This window comes from Schistocerca piceifrons, chromosome 4 (assembly GCF_021461385.2).
Source record: "Schistocerca piceifrons isolate TAMUIC-IGC-003096 chromosome 4, iqSchPice1.1, whole genome shotgun sequence".
Taxonomy (NCBI): Eukaryota; Metazoa; Arthropoda; class Insecta; order Orthoptera; family Acrididae; genus Schistocerca; species Schistocerca piceifrons.
In genome coordinates, this window is record NC_060141.1 from 351,792,457 (window position 1) to 351,820,446 (window position 27,990).

General features: G+C 43.6%; 1 protein-coding gene across 1 annotated transcript in view; it reads right to left on the reverse strand.

The window, feature by feature from the left end:
- Positions 1 to 27,990, reverse strand: part of LOC124795830 (protein spire homolog 1-like) — a 679,725-nt gene that overhangs the window by 142,424 nt on the left and 509,311 nt on the right. Inside the window, exon 8 of the mRNA XM_047259913.1 lies at positions 1,953 to 2,073. Within this exon, the coding sequence (XP_047115869.1) occupies positions 1,953 to 2,073 (121 nt within the window). The remainder of the gene's footprint in view (positions 1 to 1,952; positions 2,074 to 27,990) is intronic.

Consider the following 27,990-nt stretch of genomic DNA (forward strand, 5'->3'; position numbering starts at 1 on the left):
TACGCCTTGTTGCGTATTATGTCCTAGTGGACTCCTGAAAGTGTACAAAGTCTGGAGTAAATGCGGGATGCGGACGTCGTGGCCTGACCTCGTGAAGTGAATACCGCATCAAGTATGCCTAAGGAAACGTACTACAGAAGGGGATGCCGCCCACAAAACTACTGCAAAAGAAAACTGTTATAAAAATTATTAGAATCCACACACTAACTGAAGGGTACTTACACTACCGGCCATTAAAATTGCTACACCAAGAAGAAATGCAGATGATAAACGGGTATTCATTGGACAAATATATTATACTAGAACTGACATGTGATTACATTTTCACAAAATTTGGGAGCATAGATACTGAGAAATCAGTACCCAGAACAACCACCTCTGGCCGTAATAACGACCTTGATACGCCTGCGCATTTAGTCAAACAGAGCTTGGATGGCGTGTACAGGTACAGCTGCCCGTGCATTTTCAACACGATACCACAGTTCATCAAGAGTAATGACTGGCGTACTGTGGCGAGCCAGTTGCTCGGCCACCATTGACTAGACGTTTTCAATTGGTGAGAGATCTGGAGAATGTGCTGGCCAGGGCAGTAGTCGAACATTTTCTGTATCCAGAACAGCCCGTACAGGACCTGTAACATGCGGTCGTGCATTATCCTGCTGAAATGTAGGGTTTCGCAGGAATCGAATGAAGGGTAGTGCCATGGGTCGTAACACATATGAAATGTAACGTCCACTGTTTAAAGTGCCGTCAATGCGAACAAGAGGTGACAGACGTGTAACCAATGGTACCCCATACCATCACGCCGGGTCATACGGCAGTATGGCGATGACGAATACACGCTTCCAATGTGCGTTCACCGCGATGTCGCCAAACACGGACGCGACCATCATGATGCTGTAAACAGAACCTGGATTCATCCGAAAAAATGACGTTTTGCCATTCGTGCACTCAGGTTTGTCTCTGAGTACACCATCGCAGGCGCTCCTGTCTTTGATGCAGCGCTTAGGGTAACCGCAGCCATGGTCTCCGAGCTGATAGTCCATGCTGCTGCAAACGTCGTCGAACTGTTCGTGCAGATGGTTGTTGTCTTGCAAATGCCCCAACTGTTGACTCAGGGATCGAGACGTGGCTGCACGACCCGTTACAGCCACGTGAATAAGATGCCTGTCATCTCGACTGCTAGTGATATGAGGCCGTTGGGATCCAGCACGGCGTTCCGTATTACCCTCCTGAACCCACCGATTCCATATTCTGCTAATAGTCACTGGATCTCGACCAACGCGAGCAGCGATGTCGCGATACGATAAACCGCAATCGCGATAGGCTACAATCCGACCTTTATCAAAGTCGGAAACGTGATGGTACGCATTTCTCCTCCTTCCACGAGGCATCACAACAACGTTTCACCAGGCAAAGCCGGTCAACTGCTGTTTGTGAATGAGAAATCGGTTGGAAACTTTCCTCACATCAGCACGTTATAGGTGTAGCCACCGGCGCCAACCTTGTTTGAATGCTCTGAAAAGCTAATCATTTGCAAATCACAGCATCTTCTTACTGTTGGTTAAATTTCGCGTCTGTAGCACATCTTCGTGGTGTAGCAATTTTAATTGCCAGTAGTGTATTTGTGCGAGCGCGCGCGCGCGCGCGCGCCCCCGTTAGTGTGTGTGTGTGTGTGTGTGTGTGTGTGTGTGTGTGTGTGTGTGTGTGTGTGTGTGTGTGTGTGTTAATGGCATAAAAATAGGACTTATTTTGCACAGCTACTGTAAATGACTTTCAGAAAAATGTTCCGCTAATACATTTGAACTGTGTACCATAAGCAAATCCAAGTGTATGTAGATCAAAAGAGGAAAGGTTGGCGGATGACTATCCAACACACAGCACATATGAGAGAGATAACGTGACTCGTTCCCTGCGTGTGTGCTAAGTAAGGTAGGCAGGCGGGTACTCACTCCTCTTCTTGAGGTGGGACAGGGACGGCCGCAGGTGGCAGCCGCGCTTGATGGACTCCATCAGCAGCTCCCTGGGCGTGCACTGCCTGCTGCGGGGCGGCGGCAGCTTCCGCTCGGACGCCTGGAACACACGGACTTCTGTTAAAGCTGTGCGACACACAGGAGTACCGTCACAACCGTTGCCACCACCAGATGGCGGCAGCGTCGTCGACGAAACGCAAGAAGGAGGAGGAGGAGACAACGAGACAGAAGAAGACAAAAACATAGGAAGTAGGAACAACAACTTAACGAATGGCATAAACCCTGCTGTTTCTTCCGTGTTAAACAGGGGCTATCGGAAGCGTACTTTCTGGAAGACAAATGTTAACATTTGCGCTAAATCTTCCACAGAAATTCCGGTCTACCAGCGGTGGTCATCACGATACCTTTCACCCATTAGCGGGCGTTCCAGCTGTCATGGTCGGTAGTAGGAATTTTTAAAACATATATATTAGCTTTTCATAAAATTTTGAAAAAAGCATTTGGTAAGTGATCATTATTATGTGTTATAACTTGCTGAAGATCTGCTGTATAAATTTTATGAAGTAAAGCAATTTCATTACTCTATAAATCACGATTAGTGTGGAACCAGTTGGCAGTTAGAGAATTTTACCACTAACAGAGATACAAAAGTGGGCATTAGGTACAGAAGGTTCACTATCCCTGAGGGCAGAACGACTGTGAGCCAACCCGGAGAATGACATGCGTTCGGCTACGAGTGTGTTAATTCGTTTGCAATTAACGCTTCTCTTTGTGTAAAGCAAAACCATGTTTTCCCCAGTCCGTACAATAGTTAATGCTCGTACTGTGTTTGAAGAGAAAATTTCTATCTTACAAAAGCATGTACGAACAGAGATGCGAGGGAAACTCGCAGACAAGATGACTTAGTGACAATACAGCGAAGGCTTTAAAACCACTTGTCTTATTTGCTGGTGAATGGTCCAAGCAACGCAAGAGGCTACTTGCGGCGCCAAACTGAGAGACGTGCCAGACACACGAGTTGAAAAATTGTAGAGGCGTCCAAGTGAAAAATTTACATAAAGGGTGTATCACAATCAGTAGGACGGAAGTATATGGTAATTCAGGTATACGGTAATTCAGGTATACGGTAATTCAGGTATACGGTAATTCAGGTATACGGTAATTCAGGTATACGGTAATTCAGGTATACGGTAATTCAGGTATACGGTAATTCAGGTATACGGTAATTCAGGTATACGGTAATTCAGGTATACGGTAATTCAGGTATACGGTAATTCAGGTATACGGTAATTCAGGTATACGGTAATACAAGCAAACCTGGTATCGCGAACGAGCCAATTGTGAGACAGTCGCGAATGTGTGGTTACGAGCTGCCAGACTTCAAAATCAATTTTTTCCCTGTTAGTATAACTTTCCAATGAGGAATACATCTCACTGGGCTGCGATTTCGCCCAAGCCTAATCTTCACAAGAAGTACAATACCACTTAAAGGCTATTTATTTGTTATAATTTACTCTATACTCGTGCCTCTGAAAGGGGGTATTCCAAGTTTCGTTCTCACATTTGGAGGCGATACTGCTACTTCTCTGCAATGAGTACGAATTCTTTCAAACATTTCCGGACCATATCGTACATGTTGACAATAGTGTACTATGCACTACTCCAGTTCTTCAGACGTATTGGCAGGAGTGCTGTACTCAAGCCAGACAGAAAAATCTAGACGATTGATGTCACGTGACCTTGGAGACCAAGATATGGGTTGACCTGAACCCGAGCATACTGCCACGATACGTATTTTCTTCTATCTTCTATGAGCAAAAAAATGTGACCTCGTCCAATCAAGCATATACTACATTTTCCGACGTTGCGGAAGTTGAGGTACCCCGCCCTTGGGGAAGGGGAGGGAGGGTGTTCGTTTTGCTCGCGCGTACCATCTATCCATCTATGATGATGATGATGATGATGATGATGATGATGATGCAGACCCATACTCCGAGACGGAGCGTAGGGGAACGATGCGGGAGACCCGCACCGCCGCACTAGGCAAGGTCCTAGGGGAGGTGGTTTGCCATTGCCTTCTTCCGACCGTAATGGGGATGAATGATAATGATGACGACGACACTACAACACCCAGTCATCTCGAGGCAGGAAAAATCCCTGACCCCGCCGGGAATCGAACCCGGGAACCTCGTGCTCGGGAAGCGAGAACGCTACCGCGGGACCACGAGCAGCGGACCATCTATACAGATGTTCCCAAACTGAGGGGCGCGCCCCCCTGGGGGGGCGTCATGATGTTGCAAGGGGGGCGCGGGTGGAGTTAGCGCTATAAACCTAATACTTCTTTTTAATATCGATATTTTAATAAAAATGAATGTGCAGGTATTAATGATAGATTATGGTGCTAAATGCAATCGTTTGGCGTCCCACTTCCCGCAATCCTATCTCAGCCCGCATCTCGTGGTCGTGCGGTAGCGTTCTCGCTTCCCACGCCAGGGTTCCCGGGTTCGATTCCCGGCGGGGTCAGGGATTTTCTCTGCCTCGTGATGGCTGGGTGTTGTGTGCTGTCCTTAGGTTAGTTAGGTTTAAGTAGTTCTAAGTTCTAGGGGACTTATGACCACAGCAGTTGAGTCCCATAGTGCTCAGAGCCATTTGAACCATTTTTTGAATCCTATCTCAATAACCTATCCTATAACTTACAGCTTTTAAAGATCGCGTTTAGAATGTCACACACAGAAACTCTCAAAATTATGAAGGCGATATGCGTTAATTCTAATATATTAGATTTGTAAACAACTTACTTCTGACAATTGGGAAACAGAAAAGTCAGGTATTAAATATTCCGTACAATTGTACACGTCAACTGAACGTAATCATGTTATAACTTTCAGCCGTAGTAGGCTATGTTCATCACAGTAATAATCACTTATACTGCGTAACTGCAAAAATGCCGTTTTATTACTCTGCCAACCCGTGGATCCCCATGTGGTGCGATTACAGTGACTTTAATAGACTGTATACGCTTCCAATGAACTGGCGGGTTCGTAATTTGGTCGCCAGGGTTATGCTCTTTGTCACCAGAAAAATGTGCACGACGTGAATGCGAAACTAGTACAAGTGTTCGTTCTAAGCAGAGTACTTCACGCCGTTCTGGAAACATTGTAGTGACTGCTAACAATGAAACATAACCCAGCTAGGTAGACAATGAAGTCCATTAGTGAGGCTATTTTTTTTTCGAACGGGCAGTACTACAGCTCTTTCATTCGGATTACTTATCTGACAAAACAGTTACTTTTCTTCTGCCTTTTTGAAATACGGCATAATTTCGTTTGAAATCAGTGTACGTTCTTTGCTGCGACAATGGCTTCTTTTGGTACGAGTACAGAGATAACTGCTTGGCACTGTGCACAATTTCCAGCGATGTGTGAGGAGTATCCATGACCTTACTTAATTACTGTGAAATTTGACAACCAATTCATTGATGTTATCTCAAAACTTATAACGTTTCGTTTATAAGTAACGAAAGATAGGTGCACGAAAATGATTTTCGCATTAAACCCCAGGCTGCACTGCTCAGAACAGCACCGCTGAACAGGTAGCAAATTCTTAGGGTGCCTGTGGGCTGTTTCCGCCCTAATCCAGGAAAAGCCCGTTTCTCCCAGCAAGAGCCCTGCTCGGCCACCAGGTCGCAGATAGACAGTGCACTGACTACCTGCGCTGCGGCTGGGCTTCCCCGTTCTTCACCCCACTCCTCACAGGCAGTCATCTGAGGTGCCAACAGATGACAGTAGCTTTCCTTTATTTCAGTTGGTTGCTTGCAGTTGTTGACACATCTGATGTATTGAATTTTGCTGAAATCGCGTTGAATCTTTCACAGTTGTGCCTCAGTAAAATCAGTGTTAGTGCGAAATTATACTGTTAACTTCTTGTTTTCTTTTTACTTCACCATGAGTGTCATGAAAAAACGTAAATATAATGATGATTATATCAAATACGGTTTTGCTTATATACAAAAAAATGGTGTTGACCAGCCGCAATGTATTATTTGCAATGAGGTATTGAGCAATGATTCCATGAAACCTTCTCGTCTGGAACGCCATTTGTGGGCAAAGCATGGTGCACTGAAAGAGAAGCCGAAGGAATTTTTTGCCGCAAAATGTGATAATTTGAAACGGATGAAGTTGGATACTGCTGGATCCTTCGCTCAGACATTAGAAAAGGTACTAGAATCCTAGTATGAGTTATCACTACTTATTTCACGGACCAAGAAAAGTCATATTATCGGAGAGTTACTAGTCAAACCCTGTTTGTTGAAAGCTGCTGATATCGTTCTTGGGTCAGAAAGTAAACAAAAACTTTCACACTTACCGCTTTCTGACAATACTGTGAAACGTCAGATTGATGATATGGCCGAAGACACACAAAATCAGTTAGTTACGGCCGTCAAACTATCGCAGTTTTTCGCAATACAGTTAGCGAGAGTACCGACGTTGCGAATTGTTACTAACTGCTAGCTTTCGTTCGCTATATAGAAAATGAAGCAATTAAAGAAGAGTTGCTGTTTTCTAAAGAGTTAAAGACAACTTCAAAAGCAATTCATATAATGGCAGTCGTCTCCGAATTCTTTTGTAAAAATGAGTTATCATGGCAGAAACTGATAGGCGTATGTACAGACGGCGCCCCATCAATGCTTGGATGTCGCTCAGGATTCGTGCAGATGATTAGAGAGAAAAAAAAACTGGTGTTACTGCTATCCACTGTGTAATACACCGTCAAACACTGGCAGCCAAGACACTTCCAAAGGAACTCAATGATGTCTTGATATTTTACATAAAAATCGTGAATCATATTAAAAAGTGTGATTTAAATTCCAGGTTATTTACGGCTCTTTGTGAAGACTTGGGAGCAGAGTATAAAACACTTTTACTTCATACAGAAGTGCGCTGCGTCTCAAAAGGAAATATGCTAGGAAGATTATTTGAACTTCGAGACGAAGTGATGCAGTTTTTGGAAAATAACAAACAACCTAATTGTATGTGGAATTTAGAAAGCCCGGAGTTCATGTTGCATTGGCTTATCTGTCAGATATTTTTTAATATTCAAACACATTGAATTTGAAATTACAAAGTGGAGAGTCAAACGTAATTTTTCATCGGGATGCCATCAAAGCGTTTACTGATAAGATGCAACTATGGAAACGTAAAATTTTAGCCTGCAATTATTCCTGCTTTCCCAGATTGTTTGGAATCCTGGAAGAAGCCCGATTTCAAAACGATTTTAAGGATACTGATACTAAGAGTAAAATATCGAACCATTTGCAGCACCTCATTGATGAATTCGAACGATACTTCCCTAACAGTTGTGATGACAAAATTTATTATAGGTTAGCGACGGATCCATTTCACGTTGACGTGGATGTGTTGCCAGACAGACTACAAGAGGAAGTCTTAGAAATTAAAAATGATTCTTCAGCGAAGCATGACTTTGAGAAGATGGATAAGCCTTTATTTTGGGTGAAATATCTCACGGTGTATCCCAGCACAGCAGAACAAGCACTGAAACTATATTTACCATTTTCAAGCACTTATTTGTGCGAAAGAACATTTTCAGCGGTAGTGGCGATAAAAAATAAGCTTAGAAGCAAACTCAGTATTGCCAATGATTTACGTTGCGCATTTTCTACTATTCAGCCAAGAATTCAAAATCTTGTAAAAAAATATGTAAGCTCATTCTTCACATTGATTTATTTGTTTGTTTCTTGCCATATGTGTGTGGAAATAACATTTTTATAATAAATACGTCACATTATAAGAGAATTTGTTATTTTCCTCCTAACTATCCTTACATTTAGGTAATACTGTAAAATTATAAAAAACTATTTCGAAGAAACAATATAAAATAAACATAGTGAATCTGATTCAAATATAAATACTGCGTGTGATCCTTATGGATTCTGATGTTACCTGTGGTATGTTATTTCAACTAATAATAGTATTTCTTCTGTGTGAAGACACAGCGAAAGTTTATCCTAGATATGACAAGCGAAGAGTAGTCCTAAAATCGTATACTGGTGAAGAAATGGTGTGCAGCAAGGGAATGTAATCAAAGTAAGGAAGTTGTTTTATTCATATTTTTTAAAGTTCTGTGTAGTCTGCAAACTTATTTTTTATTTCTTGTCTGGTTCTGGGAACTGGGGCTTTGTCGGCGTTCGGTAACTGTCGTCGTTGACATAAATACCAACCTACCCGCAATGACAGTGGGGAGCGCTATAGGCGTACAAATCAGTGATGTTCGTTAACACCGTGACTGACAAGCTATTTTTGATAATGAGTGAAAGTAATATGATAATGAGTGAAAGTAATAAGCTACACTCAACTTAAAATAACGGCCCGCATCCACTAATCTGCAAAGGCCGCAAATATTTTTCCTTGTTTACCAAGGACTTTCTTTACTTTAGGAGTGGCTTGTAATCACTAGACTAGACTGACGACGTAGTAACTGCGATTCGATACATTAACAGCCCACCATGTTACATGACGTCACCATCACAAATTTAACAATAGTTTCTTGATAATTAATAAAAATCTCTTTTTTTAGGGGGGGGGGGGGGGGCACGGAAGTTTTCTTTTCGGCAAAAGGGGGGGGCGTGACAAACAAAAGTTTGAAAGTTTGGGAACCTCTGACCTATAGGGCCTGCACCCGCCGTGCCTCCTAGGGAAACACGGTTGCCTAGCCCCCCCTAGAGACAACAACCCGACGCGCCACTGGAGATTATATATATATATACACACACACACACACACACACACACACACACACACACACACACACACACACACACACGTGTGTGTGTGTGTGTGTGTGTGTGTGTGTGTGTGTGTGTGTGTGTGTGTGTCTGCGCGCGCCTCGCGTTGGACGGAACAGTGTGAACGTACGTTTACAAGCTGTGGAAAGCAAGAAGGAACATTTTCGACATCAAAAGCTGTTTTACTATCATAAAGGGAAAACCGCCTCACAATACCAGCAGAAGATTTGCGCTGTATATGGGGACGATGAAATAAGGGTTCGACCATGTCTAAAGTGGTTTAGTCGATTTAATGCTGGGAATTTTGCCGTAACAGCCAAACCGCGATCTGGACTGCCAATGGGTACGGACATAGAACGGTTTTATGACATAATAGTCTACAATCCACGAATGGCAACCCGAGCTCAATGTCACTCGTGCTACTGTAGCCAGGAAATTGAACAAGCAGGGTTTTGTAAAATTCGCGATGTACAGATTCATCACGAACTGAGTGAAGCGAACTTGATTCTGCGCGTGTCTATCTGTGACTCCTTATTGAGACGCAATCAAAATGCTCCTTTGCTGGATCGGCTGGCAACTGGAGAAGTGGATCATGTGCAACAATGCCCTGAGGAGTAAATCGTAGCGCACGACAGGGCAGCCATCACTTTCTGTTCCCAAGCCACGGCTGCCTCCGACAAATGCTCTGTTTATCTGATGGGATCGCAAAGACTTTCTATATTACGAACTTTGTCCGAATAAGACTATCGCTTCCAAGAAATATTGTTCACAGTTGGATCCTCTCAAGGTAATCGCTGATGAAAAACGACCCGATTGGAGGCGCGATGTCGTCTTTCACCACGACAACGCCAGACCACATACCTCAAAGGTGACCCGTCAAAAGCTGCGTTCTTTTGAGAGGGATGTGTTACTCCAACCGCCTTATTTGACAGACATTGCCCCTTCCGACTTTCACCTGTTCCGTTCCCTGCAGAACGGTCTGAATGACAAATGCCTCACCTCCTTGGAGGACTGCAGACTTAACCTCCAGGAGTCATCAACTTTAAGCCCCCACATTTTGGAAGAATGACGTTTATAAGCTTCGAGAGAACTGGCAATATATTGTCGACAATAATGGCGTACACAGCAGAAAATAAATAGTTTGTTTAAAAAACCGATCCACTTTATTTAGTTATATTGTGCGCGGCCTTGCGTATGGAAGTATGTAAGCAGATAGGCAACCACTCTGTCGTAGCTGTGCTGCGGGAAGGTGTGTTCCCAGGCGTTCTTCGTGATTACACTGTGACGAAAGGCGAACGAGCTTATGAGACAACCCAATAAATATTGTGTGGCTCACGGCTTAGAGCAAATGTTTCATAAGACGTCACTTCAGTGATGGGCGGGTCAGCTTAAGCTCGTGCTGTCGCCAGTAATCGAATATAAATCCACCACGTTAAAAACGTGAACGCTACTGCTCAGCTAAGGAGGGGGATTATTATATTTATTTCCTGAGTAAAATGATTTTTCGTTCCTGACGTTTCATCTAGATCTGCATTGGACACCTTCAGAATCGCTCCTGTCACCGTTATTTGCTGTCCATCCCGCTGCAGAAGTATTACGAACGATCAGCCGTGTACTTCCGCCACAGTGATGATACAGTAGCGAGTAGAAAACTGCACGCGCGCCGTACTGTGTCCTCTCCCACCGAGACACAGACAAAATCATAGCGCCGATCCGAACCACCGGTATGCACGCAGCCACCTTACAAGGTGGACGCACTCAAAGTCTAGCAAAGACTATATGTCAGTATTAAGAGGCGCTACGAGTTTCTAAGAACAACGAACCAAGTCGATTCTGCGTGACGAAGGAAACGGAATTCTATGTGTAAAATGTTCTGTGGGCGGCTGCTTTTCCAGCTAAGCATTCTGAGCATTCCTTCTAGCAGCTAGCACGCCGTCGAGGCGGGGAGTAATACCGAAATGACTGAAAGAAGGAGCTCAGCTATGCGTAAGGCGAGTGTGGCGGAGGGAAGGTGAACGGAGTCGACGTTTATAACGGGAAATAAGTACACGATGACAATTCTTGAAGTACATGAAATAAAACCGTCATAACGTCTGAACGGTTTGCGCGCGGAAGTTCAAACTGCACGGGTGGCCGCGGGGCATTATGGGAATTAGTATGCGCATTTATGGTTTGATTTAGCGACGACCCGACTTATATTTGGATGGGTTCGTCAATAAGCACAATTGGCGCACATGGAGGACTGAAAATCCGCATTTCGCGATCTAGAAATCTCTTCACCCTCAACGGGTGACTGTGTGGTGTGCAGTGTCAAGTCACAGAATAATCGGTGTGATATTCCTTGATGGCACGGCGACTACCGAACGGTACATGAAGGTTTTGAAAGATGATTTTATCCTCATTATCCAAAGTGATCCTGATTTCGACAAGACGTGGTTCATGCAAGGTGGAGCTCGACCGCATCGAAGCAGGGGAGTGTTTGATGTCCTGCAGGAAGACGTCCTGGCTGTGGGATACCCAGATGACACTGGCATGGGCCTCGACTTGACGCTATATTCTCAGGATCTGAACACACGCGACTCCTTTTTGTGGGGCTATATTAAAGACAAGGTGTACAGTAATAACCTCAAAACCATTGCTGAGTTGGTAACAGCCATTCAGGAGGTCATCAACACCACCGGTGTTCCGACACTTCAGCGGGTCATGTAGAATTTCGCTATTCGTCAGCGCCACATCATCGTCAATAATTTCAAAAATATCGAACGTGTCATAACCTACATCCGAATATCTGTAGTGACGTTTTCATGTTGAATGGAAGTGTGCACGTCGTAGTTTGTAACCAATTTATGTTTTTTTTTCATATAGTGCAATAACTGTCTCCCTACATGTGCACTCTGTATTATGTCTGTGCAAAGGCTGCAGCAATAACGAAAACAGAATATATCTCTCTCTCTCTCTCTCTCTCTCTCTCTCTCTCTCTCTCTCTCTGTGTGTGTGTGTGTGTGTGTGTGTGTGTGTGTGTGTGTGTGTGTTTGTGTGTTTGTCTGTGTGTCTGTCTGTCTGTCTGTCTCTCCCAGTGCGTCATCCACATATGTGGCAGGCTTTATTAAAGATGGGGTAGACGTTCTTATGAGAGGCAGACAGTTATTTTGGAATCATTAAAGGACATGACAGAATCTGAAGATTTCAACGAAGGTACAGGGCGCAATCGACAGAGGTAACGGTGACTTAAGAGTACCCCAAAGGGAGTGCTTCAGGGCTGTTACCATTTACAGGATATATAATTACTAGGTGGATAAAGTCTGAAGCTTTGTGAAGCTGTTTGCATACTATATTATAGCCTATCGGAAAACTGCAATGCAAGAAGTCTACAGCGCAATGCAGGAAGGCCTGCAGGAGATCGCAGATTGATGAGGGAACAGAGTGTTAGCCCTGAACGAAAATAGATGTAACATATTGCTCATAAACAGGCAAAGATATGCACTACTGTTCGACTGCGATATTAGTGACAAACCACTGAAAAACAATAACTACCGTAGAGTACCTATGAGTTACCGACTGGCGCCACTAGATGTAGGAAAAGCAGATGCCACGCTAAGATTCATTGGAACAATCTTCAGAAAATGTGATTCATCGACGAAACAACTGGCTTCGTTCAGCCGTTGCTTGAGTATAGCTCGTCCTAACTACGTTGGATTAGCAGAATAACATCAGAAAGGAGCTCCCAAACCAGTCACAAAAAAACACGTGGAACACAGCGGAAGTTATCTACCTGTTCAAAAACGGTAATAGAAATGACTTGGAAACTACAGAGACATTTGCATGTCGAATGCGGCGTAAAAGTTCTACTCAATATCTTCAACAATATACGAGGGCTATCCACAAAGTACATTACGTTTTGGAATTAAAAATAAATAAAGTATTGGAAATTTTTTTTTATTACATACAGATGAAAGCTACACTTAAATACTACTTTTCTACATAGTTGCCATTTAAATTAAGGCACTTATCGTAGCGATGGACGAGCTTGGAAATTCCTTCGTCGCAAAATTCGGCCGCCTGCGCCTTCAACCACGTGGTTACCTCTTCTTGAAGCTGTGCGGCGTCATCAAAACGCTGCATAGCCAACCACTTCTTCATTGCTGGGAATAAGTGGAAGTCGCTCGGTGCCAGGTCGGGACTGTACGGCGGATGAGGAAACAACTCCCACTTAAAAGATTCGAGAACTTCACGAGTGGCATTTGCCGTGTGGGCCCGGGCGTTGTCGTGAATCAGCAAGATCTTTGAGCCCAACTTTCCCCTGCGCTTGTTTTGTATTGCTCTTCTGAGGTTGTGCAGAGTTTGGCAGTACCTTTCAGAGTTTATTGTAGTGCCTCTTTCCAGGAAATCCACAAAAATCACGCACAGCTTCAAGAAGAGGTAACCACGTGGTTGAAGGCGCAGGCGGCCGAATTTTACGACGAAGGAATTTCCAAGCTCGTCCATCGCTACGATAAGTGCCTTAATTTAAATGGCAACTATGTAGGAAAGTAGTATTTAAGTGTGGCTTTCACCTGTATATAACAAAATATTTCCAATACTTTATTTTTAATTCCAAAACATAATGTACTTTGTGGATAGCCCTCGTAACAACATTTCCTGCTCATACACTTCTCCTGAACACCGAAGTCTATTCAGGAAAGGACATTCAAGTAATAGCAATACTTTTGCAATAAAATGACTGACAGAAAAAATCAAGATACCTTCGTCTCTTTTATACATTTTGAAGAAGTTTTCCATTGATTTGAATGATAGTGGCTACCCACCAAACTTCATAAAGGCAATCAAAAGCTCATATCGTGAAACAAAAATCGTAATAAATACAAGAGATAAAAGAACAGATGTGATGAAAATCAGTTGAGGGGTGAGCAAGGGAGGTTTCCTTTGAATCACACTTAACATTTCTATTTACAAAATGCTAAGCATTGGAAATCAGATACTTTAAATAAACACACTAACCTATATTAAATTTGATAAGCACACTAACTGTATTATTACGATAAAGCAACATGACCTCCAGTTAGTAATACATGTGCTAAATCAAACTTGTTTAGAATAAGACGAAAGTGATGGCCTTTCAACGTCATCCAATATGCTCGAAAATACTAATTAATAAAGTAATAGAACAGGTGTGACATTTTAAATATTTGTGCTGTGACCAAAGTTATGATAATTATATAGCAGTGTGTGCCCACTTCAGTTCTAGAAAAGCGTTTTGTGTTCTACGTTTTGCGCAGTCCGGGTCAGTAAAAACTATTCAGCGTGACTTTCGTACTAGGTACGAAGTGGATCTTCCTACAGCACAGAGCATTAGACGATGACATGAACAATTCCGACAAACAGGTTGGTTGTGTAAAGGCAAATCGCCGGGCTGTCCCCGAGTGTTTGTCACAGATGTCGAACGCATACGTCATAGTTTCACAAGGAGTCCGCAAAAAACAGTTCGCCGTCCAGGTCGACAGATCAACATGCCTCCGATATCCGTCTGGTGCGTGTTGCGCCGACGTTTGCACACGAAACCGTACAAAATTCAGCTACTGCATGTTCTTCGTTACCATGACGAACAACAACTTATGGACTTCTATAATTTCGTTCTTGCCAAGATGGAGGATGACAGTTTTCTTCCACAATTAGTGTTTAATGGTGAGGCAACATTCCATTTAAATGGAAAGGTGAACAGTCATAACGTGAGAATATGTGGTACGAAACAACCGCATAAAATTGTACAAAATTTACTGTATTTTGAGCAGTTCCACGGGAAAAGAACTATGGTCCATTTTTCTTTGCCGAGAACACTTACAGGAAACACATATCCCGATATACTTGAGAACTTTCTTTTCTCACAGCCGGAGACGCATTCGAACGATTTCATTTACCAACAGGATGAAGCACCGCCACACTGGCATCTGGAAGTGCGGGAATTTTTAAACCAAAGGACTACTAAACAATGGATTGGTCGCACTGAGCCAAATGATTCATCTTACATTACTGGCCTCCAAGGTCACCGGACCTGACTGTATGTGATTATTTCTAGTGGAGGTTTATAAAAGACTCAGTTTATGTGCATCCATTACCAACAACAATGAATGAACTGAGACATGGCATAACAGCAGCTATGGAAGATGTAACTCAAGACATCCACGCTGAAGTTTGGTAATATTTGGATGCCGCATTAATATATGCCGTGCATCTTAAGGGGGGGCATATTGAACACCAGTGAAAAGGTATGATAAAACTGAGTTCCCCGTTCATCAAAAAACAAAATTCATTGTAAATGATCATTAGTTTCAGAAATACAGACGCGTCAAATCGGATGATTTTTTTTTTTTTCCACACTGTATACACTACTGGCCATTACAATTGCTACAACATGAAGATGACGTGCTACAGGCATGAAATTTAACCGACAGGAATATGATGCAGCGATATGCAAATGATTAGCTTTTCAGAGCATTCACACAAGGTTGGCGCCGGTGGCCACACCTACAACGTGCTGAAATGAGGAAAGTTTCCAACCGATTTCTCATTCACAAACAGCAGTTGACCGGCTTTGCCTAGTGAAACGTTGTTGTGATTCCTCGTGTAAGGAGGAGAAATGCGTACCATCACGTTTCCGACTTTGATAGAGGTCGTATTGTAGCCTATCGCGATTGCGGTTTATCGTATAGCGACATCGCTGCTCGTGTTGGTCGAGATCCAGTGACTGTTAGCAGAATATGGAATCGGTGGGTTCAGGAGGGTAATACGGAACGCCGTGCTGGATCCCAACGGCCTCGTATCACTAGCAGTCGAGATGACAGGCATCTTATCCACGTGGCTGTAACGGATCGTGCAGCCAAGTCTCGATCCCTGAGTCAACAGTTGGGGCATCTGCAAGACAACAACCATCTGCACGAACAGTTCGACGTCGTTTGCAGCAGCACGGACTATCAGCTCGGAGACCATGGCTGCGGTTACCCTTGACGCTGCATCACAGACAGGAGCGCCTGCGATGGTGTACTCAATGACGAACCTGGGTGCACGAATGGCAAAACGTCATTTTTTCGGATGAATCCAGGTTCTGTTTACACCATCATGATGGACGCATCCGTGTTTGGCGACATCGCGGTGAACGCACATTGGAAGCGTGTATTTGTCATCGCCATATTGGCGTATGACCCGGCGTGATGGTATGAGGTGCCATTGGTTACACGTCTGTCACCTCTTGTTCGCATTGACGGCACTTTGAACAGTGAACGTTACATTTCAGATGGGTTACGACCCATGGCTCTAACCTTCATTCGATCTTTGCGAAATCCTACATTTCAGCTGGATAATGCACGACCGCATGTTGCAGGTCCTGTACGGACCTTTCTGGAAACAGATAATGTTCGGCTGCTGCTCTGGCCACAACATTCTCCAGATCTCTCACCAATTGAAAGCGTCTGGTCAATGGTGGCCGAGCAACTCGCTCGTCACAAAACGCCAGTCACTACTCTTGATGAACTGTGGTATCGTGTTGAAGCTGCATGGGCAGCTGTACCTGCACACGCCATCCAAGCTCTGTTTGACTCAATGCCCAGCCGTATCAAGGCCGTTGTTACGGCCAGACGTGGTTGTCCTGGGTACTGATTTCTCAGGATCTATGCACCCAAATTGCGTGAAAATGTAATCACATGTCAGTTCTAGTATAATATATTTGTCCAATGAATACCCGTTTATCATCTGCATTTCTTCTTGGTGTAGCAATTTTAATGGGCAGTAGTGTAAATGAGAAGCTGCACATATTCCAATCAATATGTGGAATAAAAAATACAACAGCACATATAAAACCCGAAAACACACAAAAATTAAATTTTTATGAAACTATGGCTACACCACAGAAGAATAGATACATAAGACAGCAAAATACAAACAACAGAGCTGAGATTATTGAGCTGAGTGGAGAGCTCCACAAGAAGAGGTTCAATGATGGACGACGATGTTCAAAATTAGTTAAACGTACATGCTATTAATGACGAGAAACCCGAATACAGAGAAAGAGATGGAAACTACATGCGAATCCCTAACCACAACTGGAAAGGAAGCAGATACTGTCTGTGCGGAAAGTGCTGGGAGTGATTTAATTCCTAGCGATGTCAGCACAGTACATACGCTTACAGCTTATACTAGCAACTATAAACAACAAATGTGCATTTGGCTAGTCAGTTGTGGATGGTAATGTGAAGCAGTGGACGTGCGACTGCAGTGTGTCACAAATCGCAATGGACGAACATCATTAGATCAAAGTGTCCAATACATTCTCCAAAATGTTCTGAAGAAGAGAAAAGTGTGTGCAACGTTTGTCTCTCACGCCTTGACAGTCAAACAAATTTATTTTATTTTTTTGCCATGAAAAGAACTGTTAGCGTTCTTCATTTGACTGGTCATTAATGGTGACGAGACTTTGGTGTTATCAGTAGAAATGACCATAAACGGTGCAGTGCAGAATGGGTCTTTGATGTTCCGCCAAGGCCGAAGAAGGTGCAAATGTGCAGCGCGAGTTGGACAACATTTCAAAGGTCTTTCTTTCGACACTTTCGCATGGTTAAACGAACGTTATGTGCGCTGTTCTGAAGTGGAGGGGGGGGGGGGGGGGGGCGGGGTGAAGACTACGTTTATGCAGAAATGGTTCAAATGGCTCTGAGCACTAAGGGACGTAACTGCTGAGGTCATCAATCCCCTAGAACTTAGAACTACTTGAACCTCACTAACCTAAGGACATCACATACATCCATGCCCGAGGCAGGATTCGAACCTGGGACTGTAGCGCCTAGAACCGCTCGGTCATGCCGGCCGTTTATGCACAACACCTGACGTGTTTAAAACGACTGTCTTAACTTTTCTCTATTTTTTGTTTATCCAGTCTCGAAACTTTTTGGACTGACACGGTAGATTCAAGGAAACAAGACTACTAGCAACGCTATTTTACTATTACGACGACGACGACGACGTCGTATACAATGAGCTTCGATCAAGCGATCGTCTTCGAGGCGCACATTAACACTACATCACATTAAAGAAAGGTTCTTTGGCGTTAAATACATATCCTTTAATTACAGCATGTGTCTCATACATTTACATCACTTATCTTGTTTATTTTTCATCAATAACCAAATTCAACGATCAACATTTCATTTCGGTGTTAAGCGTACTGTCTAGCCAAAGTCGTAACCTAACCCATGATCTGAAAATGCTCGCTTGGCCGAAACTATTTTCTGTGAATAAATATGGATTACAGCATGATTTCATGACGCCGTTCTTCAAATGCACTGAAGATGTGCAGCACTGTTTACAGAATAATACATGAGAAATAGAGAAGATCCAACGAAGAGCAGTGTGTTCCGTCAGGGGATTATTTATTAAGCGCGAGAGAGTTAAGACATACTCACCAAACTCCTCGGGTAAACGCTACAAGAGAGGCTTTGTTGAACACTGAGGTGTTTTCTGTTAAAATTCCGAGAGCGTACGTTCACGAAGGAGTAGGGTAACCTATTAATTCCCTCCACTTAAATCTCGCGAGGAGAAAAATCAGAGAAACTGCAGCGCATAACGAAGCTTAAGCACATTTCGGCAATAGGCGGGTCGAGAAAAATGATAATGCTACCCTGGAGTTCTCATCACCACATAGCTTAAGATCGCTTACTGAGTGTAGGTGGAGACGTCGAAATAGGGGAAAATGTCTACTTAAGCACACAGAACTAACAGAGATAGCGCCTGACGTCTATGCTTCACTGTCCAACAAGCACGTTATAAGTGTAGCATTCACTGTAGGGGAAACTCACTGAACCGAAGATACTCTCTTATCTGACGAGTTCAGTATTTCAGTGCTGTTATTATTGTTACGGTTAGTTTCCTTGCTGTTGCTAAATAAGAATAGATTGGGAATGCTCAAGCAAATCGGGGGAATAACGGGTCTTTGTAAGTGTTGTGTAGACAAGACCGGCGCCACAAGCATTAACAGTTTCTGAACTTTTTACCAAGCTACAGCCTACATAATTAAGATACATAAATATTAAGAACATAATTAATAATAATTATTATTAAGAATTGGACCACGCTCCTACCGAATTGCTATTCAGCCAGCCCACTCGGTTCGTGCCTAATTAGGGGATAGACACATGTAGGTGAAAATGCTTCTGACATGAATCAAATCTCTCCTAAAGAAATTATGCAACTGCAATAGCCTTACGAGAGTCGCGAACGGAATCCTGTGCGGAATCTTTTGTCCTATATTACGGCTCTATTAGGGGCATTCAATTATTTTGTTGGGCTTACCATCGAAATCATCTGACAACCAGCTAAACCACACCATGTAATATTTCATCCTTTTTGTACTTTGCTTTTGCTTTCATAGCTTCCATAATGCTGTACAATGTAGTATACAAGAATGTGCAGTGCAAAATTGAGAAGTTGAAGGACAGGCATAGTGAATGCCTTTACCAGTGAAATAAATTACAAACGTATAAGTGGGAGGGCAGTAGAAAAAGAGGCACACCGTCTTGCAAAGTAAAAGTCGAAACTATCCAGTGTTTTGCCTTTCTTTTATGAATAAACCTTTGTAATAGGTACCTACTGCCAATAATACACTTGAGTGGAAGAACAGTTTAGTCAGATTTAGACATATTGTTTTGTTAAGTTCAGGTACATTAGAGTGCTTTCGATGTTCACATTTTTTTGTAGTTTTAACTTTGGCAGCTAACATGGGTAACATGGGGAATGGCGAAACAAATTAAAGGAACAACTCTAACGAAAGCTTTTGGAACTAAGTGCCGTTTGGCAGTTTAGGATGCAAGGACAATAGCGGCGAAACAGCAAAACAGTTTTGCGATTACATTTCAAAAAGCTCGAATGCACTTTCTACGAGTTACGTGTTCTGACTTTCTACTCAATTGCTACGTGTATCTGAGACGCGGGTAAGGATGCGTGATCGGTTTGCGAAGTGCATGATTTTTTTCCTGGGGGATGGAGAGAGGGGGAGAAGCAGCAGTTTCCCTCGTCTGCCCCATCGTTTGATAGGCCCTTGGACCGCCGGAGTGTATACTATCAACTGGAAGTAATTCCGGAAGATCAGCCACATGAAGTCTTGTTATGCCAATTGATCACTATCGATAGTTGTATACGCCTTAGGGCGTGAAAATCCCGGCGGTGTTGTTAGCCTAATTGACGCTTATCGAAGAACGTGCGAATATATGGCGATCCAGGTGAAAGTAAACACACACTGCAGAAGCAGCCTACCGCCACGGGATAGCTATACAGGAACTGAGTGTCCCTACAAGCTTTTCCTCGTTCGGAATACAGATGGACCGTACATGTAAGCGACATCGCCGTTACAGAATATCGTTGGACGCCATCGCTGGAGAAAGTCACGAGCACGACGATGTGGGGTATTGTATCGCGGTTTCACCACAGCGGGTTAGCGTCCTCGCCAGCGGCGAGTCTCTCGAGAAAGTGACAGTGGGTGGCTATAGGTGATCGGTACGGTAACGATTGTCAAACGAGTAGGATAGGTCAGGCGCTATAGTCGGACTGCGAAGTGAAGAGCGAGCAGGCGAGTCCCCACACACTACCTACTGGTTGTCCCAGTCTTCTCCAGCGCTCCTTTTCTGGAAGTGGCGATTCAGTGCTCAGACAAGCAGTCTGTATTTTCCATTACACATGCTAACACTATACAGATGCAGAAATTAGTTACTAATGCAACTATCACAAAATCTCCTTTATCCGTTACCCACATATACCTACAGTAGTATTTCATTCTCGCGTCTACGATCACTTTATAATAAGATTTACGCACTGAAGAAGTACATGTTTTTACCGAATTGAAGTTTGTGTTACGATATACACGAGCGCCTAGTAAAAGCATGTATCGAGCGGACGTGCAAAAAAGAAATGAGAGAATCGCTAATCGCTAATGGTGAAAACATGTGGATATGATAATGGAATCAAGAGAGAAATTTTATCAAGCGGAACACGAAAACCATGTAACAGCAATCGTCGTAATTGGAGTAATAAAACAGAAGACACCATTTAGCCCGTTTCTTAGAATTTTTGAAGAATGAAAAGCTACCTTGGTTACTGTTGCTACTCCCCATACCTGGAGGACTCTGAGAACGGCATAGTGACAGAGGGACCAAGACAAATCGGAAAATGACGAAAGCAACAAGGATTTAACATCAAAGAATTCATTCACATCAGTGTGGAGTTAGTTTGTGAGGAAACTGAAAATATGAAACAAACCTTGGTTTTACTTACACGCAATATGATATAGGAGTCCATGTGCGATAAATTGGACTACAACGGAAAACACAGTTTTTAGCTAAGAAAAGTGCTCTGGTTTCTAAGTGAACTGTAGAAAGATTTCTGTGTACTACGACGACAATTAAGGGCTATATACTCAAAACAGGGACGACTGTGTTGAGTCAGTAACCAGTGTGTAATAGCGCAGTCTCTTAGAGACGCAAAGATGAAAATCGAAATAGAGCACACACTTGTAAAAAACTGCATTTTGTGTCTTTCAAAGTAGCATATGAAGTTCACTCAGAATTTCTGCTAGTCCAGTTGCGCCAACACGTTAAGTCACGCGTAACAATTATTTGAGAACGGTTGAAATGAACATTTTACGTCATTACGAAACTAAAAAAATAACAAGTACATCAAAGCAGTTATCACAAGGCAAATCAAGAAACTCTTCCGGAAAAGTTGCGGCAAGCAGGAAACTTAATGCGTTAAACGGGTAAACGAAACGTTTCTGTAGTTGTCTCAGTAAAAACGCCTACACCACAACGGATACGCTTACCCGCAAGACAGAGTGGCATAGCGGTAAGTCGACACAACGTAGCAAAGGGGCTGCAAGGAAATGAGCTGTGGCTGTACAAACAGAATTACATCCGACGTCTTGTATCTCAATAGTGCCTTAAAACTTTTTTTTAATTTGTGCTTCATTATTTCTGTAATTTCATGACGAAAGAGATCTGTGTACGTTTTCTGGCCGATTTACAACTATGTGATAAAAGAAATAGGATACGTAATATTATCGTGTTGGACTATCATAATGCAGCATCTCGTCGTGGTATGGACTCAACAAGTCGTTGGAACCACCCTGCCGTTCATAATTGCTGAAGTGTTGCCGGTGCCGGATTTTTTGCACGAAATGACCTCTCGATTATGTCCCATAAATCTTCGATGGGATTCATGTCGGGCGATCTGGGCGGCCAAACCAGCCGCTCGAATTATCCAGAACGTTCGTCAAACCAGTCGCGAATAATTGTGGTTGTTTTCAAATATGAAGTATACAGAGAACGGGAACACGAATTGTCACAAGTTTGTTTGACCGATGGGAGGGTGTCAAGGAGATGCTGAAAACCGTGCTCCGGAAGATTCTTTATGATAGGCGCAAACACTCCCGGAAAGTCTACAAAGTCACAAAAACCAGCATTAAGTGACATATCTAGGAATGTACAAGGGGTGTTCCATATTGATTCACTAATTATTTATACCTACCATTGATGGTGCGCTATCTAACATATCAGGTTCAATCCCGCGTCCGGCCATCCTGATTTAGGTTTTCCGTGATTTCCCTAAATCCCTCCAAGCAAATGCCGGGATGGTTCCTTTGAAAGGGCACGGCCGACTTCCTTCCCCGTCCTTCCCTAATACGATGAGACAGATGACCACGCTATTTGGTCTCTTCCCCCAAACAACCCAACCCCTCTAACATATCACTATACACTGATCAGCCAGAACATTATGACCGCCGACCTACTATCGATATAAGCCCGTCCAGGCGATAGCCGCGTCACCTGGTGGCGAATGACTGCTAGTCAGACACATGCACGGTCCATGTAGTATCAGTGAGCGTCCTGTCAATGTTTAGAATGGGGAACGCGAGCGGTCTGTCTGAGTTTGACCGAGGGCAGATTGTTGTGGCTGAGAGGCAAAACTGCACGACTTGTCGGGTGTTCGAAGAGAGCTGTGGTGAATGTCTTCAAAATCAGATGAAACCACGTCTATACGTCGTGGGGCTGGACAGCCACCCCTCATTACAGACGTCATACGTCGTAGCCTGGGCAGACTGATAAAACAGGATAGCTTTAATGCTGGGCAGAGTATAAATGTGTCGTAACACACAGAACTCCGAACACTCCTAACGATGGGCCTCTGCAGCCGACGACCCATGCATGAGCCAATGTTAACAAAACGACATCGGCAACTACGACTGAAATGAGGACGTGACCATCGGCACTGGACGTTGGCGCAGTGACAGAGCGTTGCATGGTCTGGTGAACCACGATACCCTCATCATCATACCGCTGGGAGGGCGCGAATCCGTCTCCTCCCAGGGGAGGCAAGCTGGCGTCGGCTCCATTATGCTCTGGGGGACACTCATGTGGGTATCCATGAGTCCTGTGAAGCTCGCACAAGGCACCATGACGGCCAAGGGATATCGTACACTGGTTGCAGACGACGTACACCCTTTCATGAGAATCATATTCCCCGACGGCAGTGGCATTTTTCTGTAAGATAATGCGCCATGTCACAAGGCCTGGAATGTAATGGAGTGGTTCGAAGATGTGCTGGCCGCCCAAATCGCCAGATCTGAACCTTATCTATCACATTTGGGATGTGATTGAACGTGGCGTCAGACCTCATCGCCGCCCCCCCCCCCCCCCCCACACACACACACACACATGCGGAATTTACGGGAATTAGGTGATTTTTGTGTGCACATGTGGTGCCAACTCCCTCCAGCTATCTACCAAGGCCTCACTGTTTCCTTGTCACGACGCTTCGCCGCTGTTATGTGTGCCAAAGGTGGACATTCCAGCTATTCGGTAGGCAATCATTATGTACTGGCTGATCAGTGTAGTTGCAAATATTTTGTACTTCGATCTATCCTCATGTACCAAGACAATCACTAGAGTGTAATTCCTGCACAATACAGCCCTTTCCGGCAACTGCTGTCATTACGTGAGCGAACAACGTGAGTGTGATCACCATGGATAGTGCTGGACGACGTAGTTTCTGTGGGAGGAGAGTCATCACGAGCCGGAGAACGAAGCCCAATCAAATCAGCGGAAGCATACAGTGGAGCACCTGCCCCCCCCCTCTCACCGAAGAAGTACCCTATAGCTCACCGACTTATGGGACAAGGATGGAATCCGCAATGATTGGCTGGAACCAGGCACCACTATTAACAGCACGGTGTATGTGGATACTCTTCGGAAGTAGCTCTGTGCAGTTCAAAAGAACCACCGACGAAAATCGGCGAAAGGAGAGCTCTTGCTAACGGCTATACTTATGCCAATAGGAGTCTGACAACTACGGCTGTCATCGCTGACATGGGTTTCCAGATACTGCCACACCCACCCTACCTATTGATTTAGCCTCTTTTGATCACCACCTATTCAGCACTATGAAGAAACCACTGTGCTAACCATTTTGCAGACGGCCTGCGGTAGGTGCGATAGACTCCAACGCAGTCGTTCGAGGCGGGCCTATAGTAGTTACCACATCAGTATCGCAGGTTTATGCAGCTTAATGGAGACTATGTTGAGAAAGCGCACTAGTCTGCCGAGACATGGAGGAAGTGAGTGTGGAAAAAGAAAGTGTAAATTTGCGTGAAACGCTTCTCGTGCAACAAACCACTACGTGACATAACTACATGGACTTCCGCAGCTGGTGTCATGATGATTAAAGTTCTTCTGGGTGCTGTACTATGTATAAAGTATTATACCAACGTTTCCACCTTATGACATTGGCCTTCCTCAGGGCAAGGCTGTCTTACCCTGAGGAAGACCACTGTAATGGGGCTGAAACGTTGGTTTTAAATTTATAATCAAAGATTTTTATACAATGACGCGGTACAACACCAGAAGAATTTTAATCATCACAACCCTCTACGTGTTATTGTTGTTGTCGTCGTCGTCGTCGTCGTTTTTGTTGTTGTTGTTGTTGTGGTCGTGGTCTTCAGTCCGACGGCTAGTTTGAAGCAGCTCTCCATGCTACTCTACCCTGTGCAAGCCTCTTTATTTCCGAATGATTAATGCAAACTGCATCCTTCTGAATCTGCTTACGGTATTCATCTCTTGGTTCCTCTACCATTCTGACCCTCTGGAACCGCAAGACCGCTACGGTCGCAGGTTCGAATCCTGCCTCGGGCATGGATGTTTGTGATGTCCTTAGGTTAGTTAGGTTTAACTAGTTCTAAGTTCTAGGGGACTAATGACCTCAGCAGTTGAGTCCCATAGTGCTCAGAGCCATTTTTGAACCATTCTGACCCCTCTCCCCCCCCCCCCCCCCACCTATTTCCCACTAATACCAAATTGGCGATCCCTTGATGTCTCAACGTGTCCTGTCAAGCGGTCCTTCTTCTGAACGTTGCCACAAATTTCGTTTCTCCCCAATTATATTCAGTACCTCCTCATTAGTTACACGGTCTACCCATCTGATCTTTGGCATTCTTCTGTAGCACCACATTTCAAAAGCATCGATTCTCTACTTGCCTACACTGTTTATCGTCCATATTCCACTTCGATACAGGGTCCACTCCATACGAATACTTTCACAGAAGACTTCCAAACACATAAATTTATGTTCGGTGTTAACAAATTTTTCTTCTTCAGGATTACTTTTCTCGTAGTGCCAGTCTACATTTTACATCCTCTCTACTTGGGCCACATAGGTTATTTTACGGCCCAAATAACGAACTCATCTACTACTGTTAGTGACACGTTTCTTAATCTAACTCCGTCAACGTCACCTGATATCGCTCCCATGGGAAACGCGAAGACAAAATTAAACTTATCACAGCGCGCACAGAGGCGTTTAAACAATATTTTTTCCCACGATTCACATGTGAATGGAACGGGAAGAAGCCCTAATATCTGCTACAGTGCGAAATACCCTCTGCCACGCACTTCACAGTTGTTTGCAGAGTATGGATGTAGACGTAGAAATTACGTCTGCCTACTGACAATGCGAGTCCACTACACGAAGCCACTTTGAGCGACAATGAGGCGAATCCCGTAGGATCGGCCGCAAGCGGGATTGAGTGAGCTGCGCCAGTGACGAGTTTGTGCAGATGCCTGCCCACGGTGCTAGGCGCCGGACCTGAACTTCCTGGAAGTATTTCCTGAGCAAGTAGCGCTCGTCGGCTGCACTTTCCACTGCAGCGGGGCGCCGGACGGCTGCCGCTATCGCTGCGTCTCATCTCAGTGCCGGCGGGTCCTGTGTCAGAGCTTCGGTGCTACACGCAGAAGTCACCGATAACGTGCGCCGATCCGTAATTACACCACGGCAGATATCCCCACCATGCCGACGCACCTCACGGACGTCTCAGTGAAATTTATTGCCTCACGGCGCCCGAGTAAGGCAGTGCACAAGTCTCTTGTTACGCCACGACACTTAATAGTTTATTGTCTCGCTTGTGTCTTCTTACATACTGCCTCACCCACTCTCTCCCGTATCTCATCCAGGCTACCAAAACTCTGTGTGAAGTATTTTACTCCTAGGCGCTTGACACCTGTACTCTGAACGACACGTTCCCCTAAGTGTCGTTCAGTGTAGGATCGTACTATTTTGCAAACTATCGTTCACAAGACTAAATGCAGCTTTATGAATACTACTTTGTTCGCAAACGCTGGCCGTGCAAATTTTATTAGTTCGTGGTCGCAGCACCTGACATCAAACGGCGTTTTTTTTTTTATTTCTTCAGTGTTCCCAGTTACATTAATAGTGTAACAATACTGAATACACACTGAATATTTTATTACTGATCTCACATACTATAACCATTTATATCAAAATGAGTCGAGATCTTGGAACTGACAACTGAATAAACTATTTTGATGAATCTGGATGGTTAGGTAAACTCTGGTTCTTCCAACATAAAATTACCATCTTTGCGTTCACTTAGAAATTCTACCGCTAGACCGTATAGTGTGTTGCAACTCAGGTTCTGTAATGCTGACGTTGTTGCACTAAGTCGATAAGGTTTCAAATAGCTGAAAACACTGAAGAAGTTGAAGAGAAAAAAAGATAGCTAGAGGTTCTAGAAACGATAAAAAGACTTCACTAAAAATACATGTATTGTTATTTATCTGCCAATATTAGCACATATTCACCAACAACAGGTGATTCATCACGCTGAGCTACAATTAAATGATTTCTGTATCATTTGTATTTTGCGCTAAATCATTTCTTACAAAATTTTAAGTTTGCTAATAGTTGCTCGTAAATAACAAGCACTCATTGGTTCAGTAGCTCTTATATAAAATTTCAGATTATTTTAAGACTTATTTACACAGATTTGTAAGGAATGCCATAAAAGCCCCGTGGAAAAGTTAATAATAATTTTATAATGAAATGAGATATGAAATTACCAATTTAAAATACGACGCTACAATATATCAACGCATGTGTACTTCGTCAACCATTTTCGTAACTGTTAAACAGCCGTACTTTCAAAGGTTAAGATGAAGATTTCACTGCACAAAAATATTACTATAAGTTGATAACACTCTGTAAATTAACAGCTTTAATTGTGATTAAGATTGCTAACAGCAGGTTGAAGCTTTGCTTTATTACATTTTTTAAAATGGCCCACGAACATGTAACTGTTGTGCAGTATTTGGTTCGGCATATTCGAGAACAGCATTTAATTGATCGAGCGCTGCAGCGCGTAAAAATACGGCACTGCTTTTGTCCACGATGATGTGAAATATGGTGACTGAGAAGAAATCTGTAACCATTTCTCGCCAATAAAAAAAAAAATTCCTAAAAATCATCTTACGAGAAAATGTGTGTCAGGTTGCTGAATAATGACCATAATCCTTGATCAGGATATTTTGCACGAAATTTCAGTATTGGTCAAACAATATACTTTCCATTCATGCCATGTGTTGACATGCTTAGGTTGAATTTACAAGAAAAACTTACCTGCAAGCTACATTTTACGCAAAAAATGAAATGCGTTACGTTAGAGTACGAATGATGCATAGAAGAAAGCAACCTAGCTTAAATGTTAACAATAATGATACAACAGAACAAAATGTGTGATACGCAGCCCTCTTAGTACAGGGAGAAAGAGGCAGGAGATCAGTAATTCGTGTCGGTCTGGGAGAAGGCAACAACTAGACACGAATAACTAAATGGGTGTAC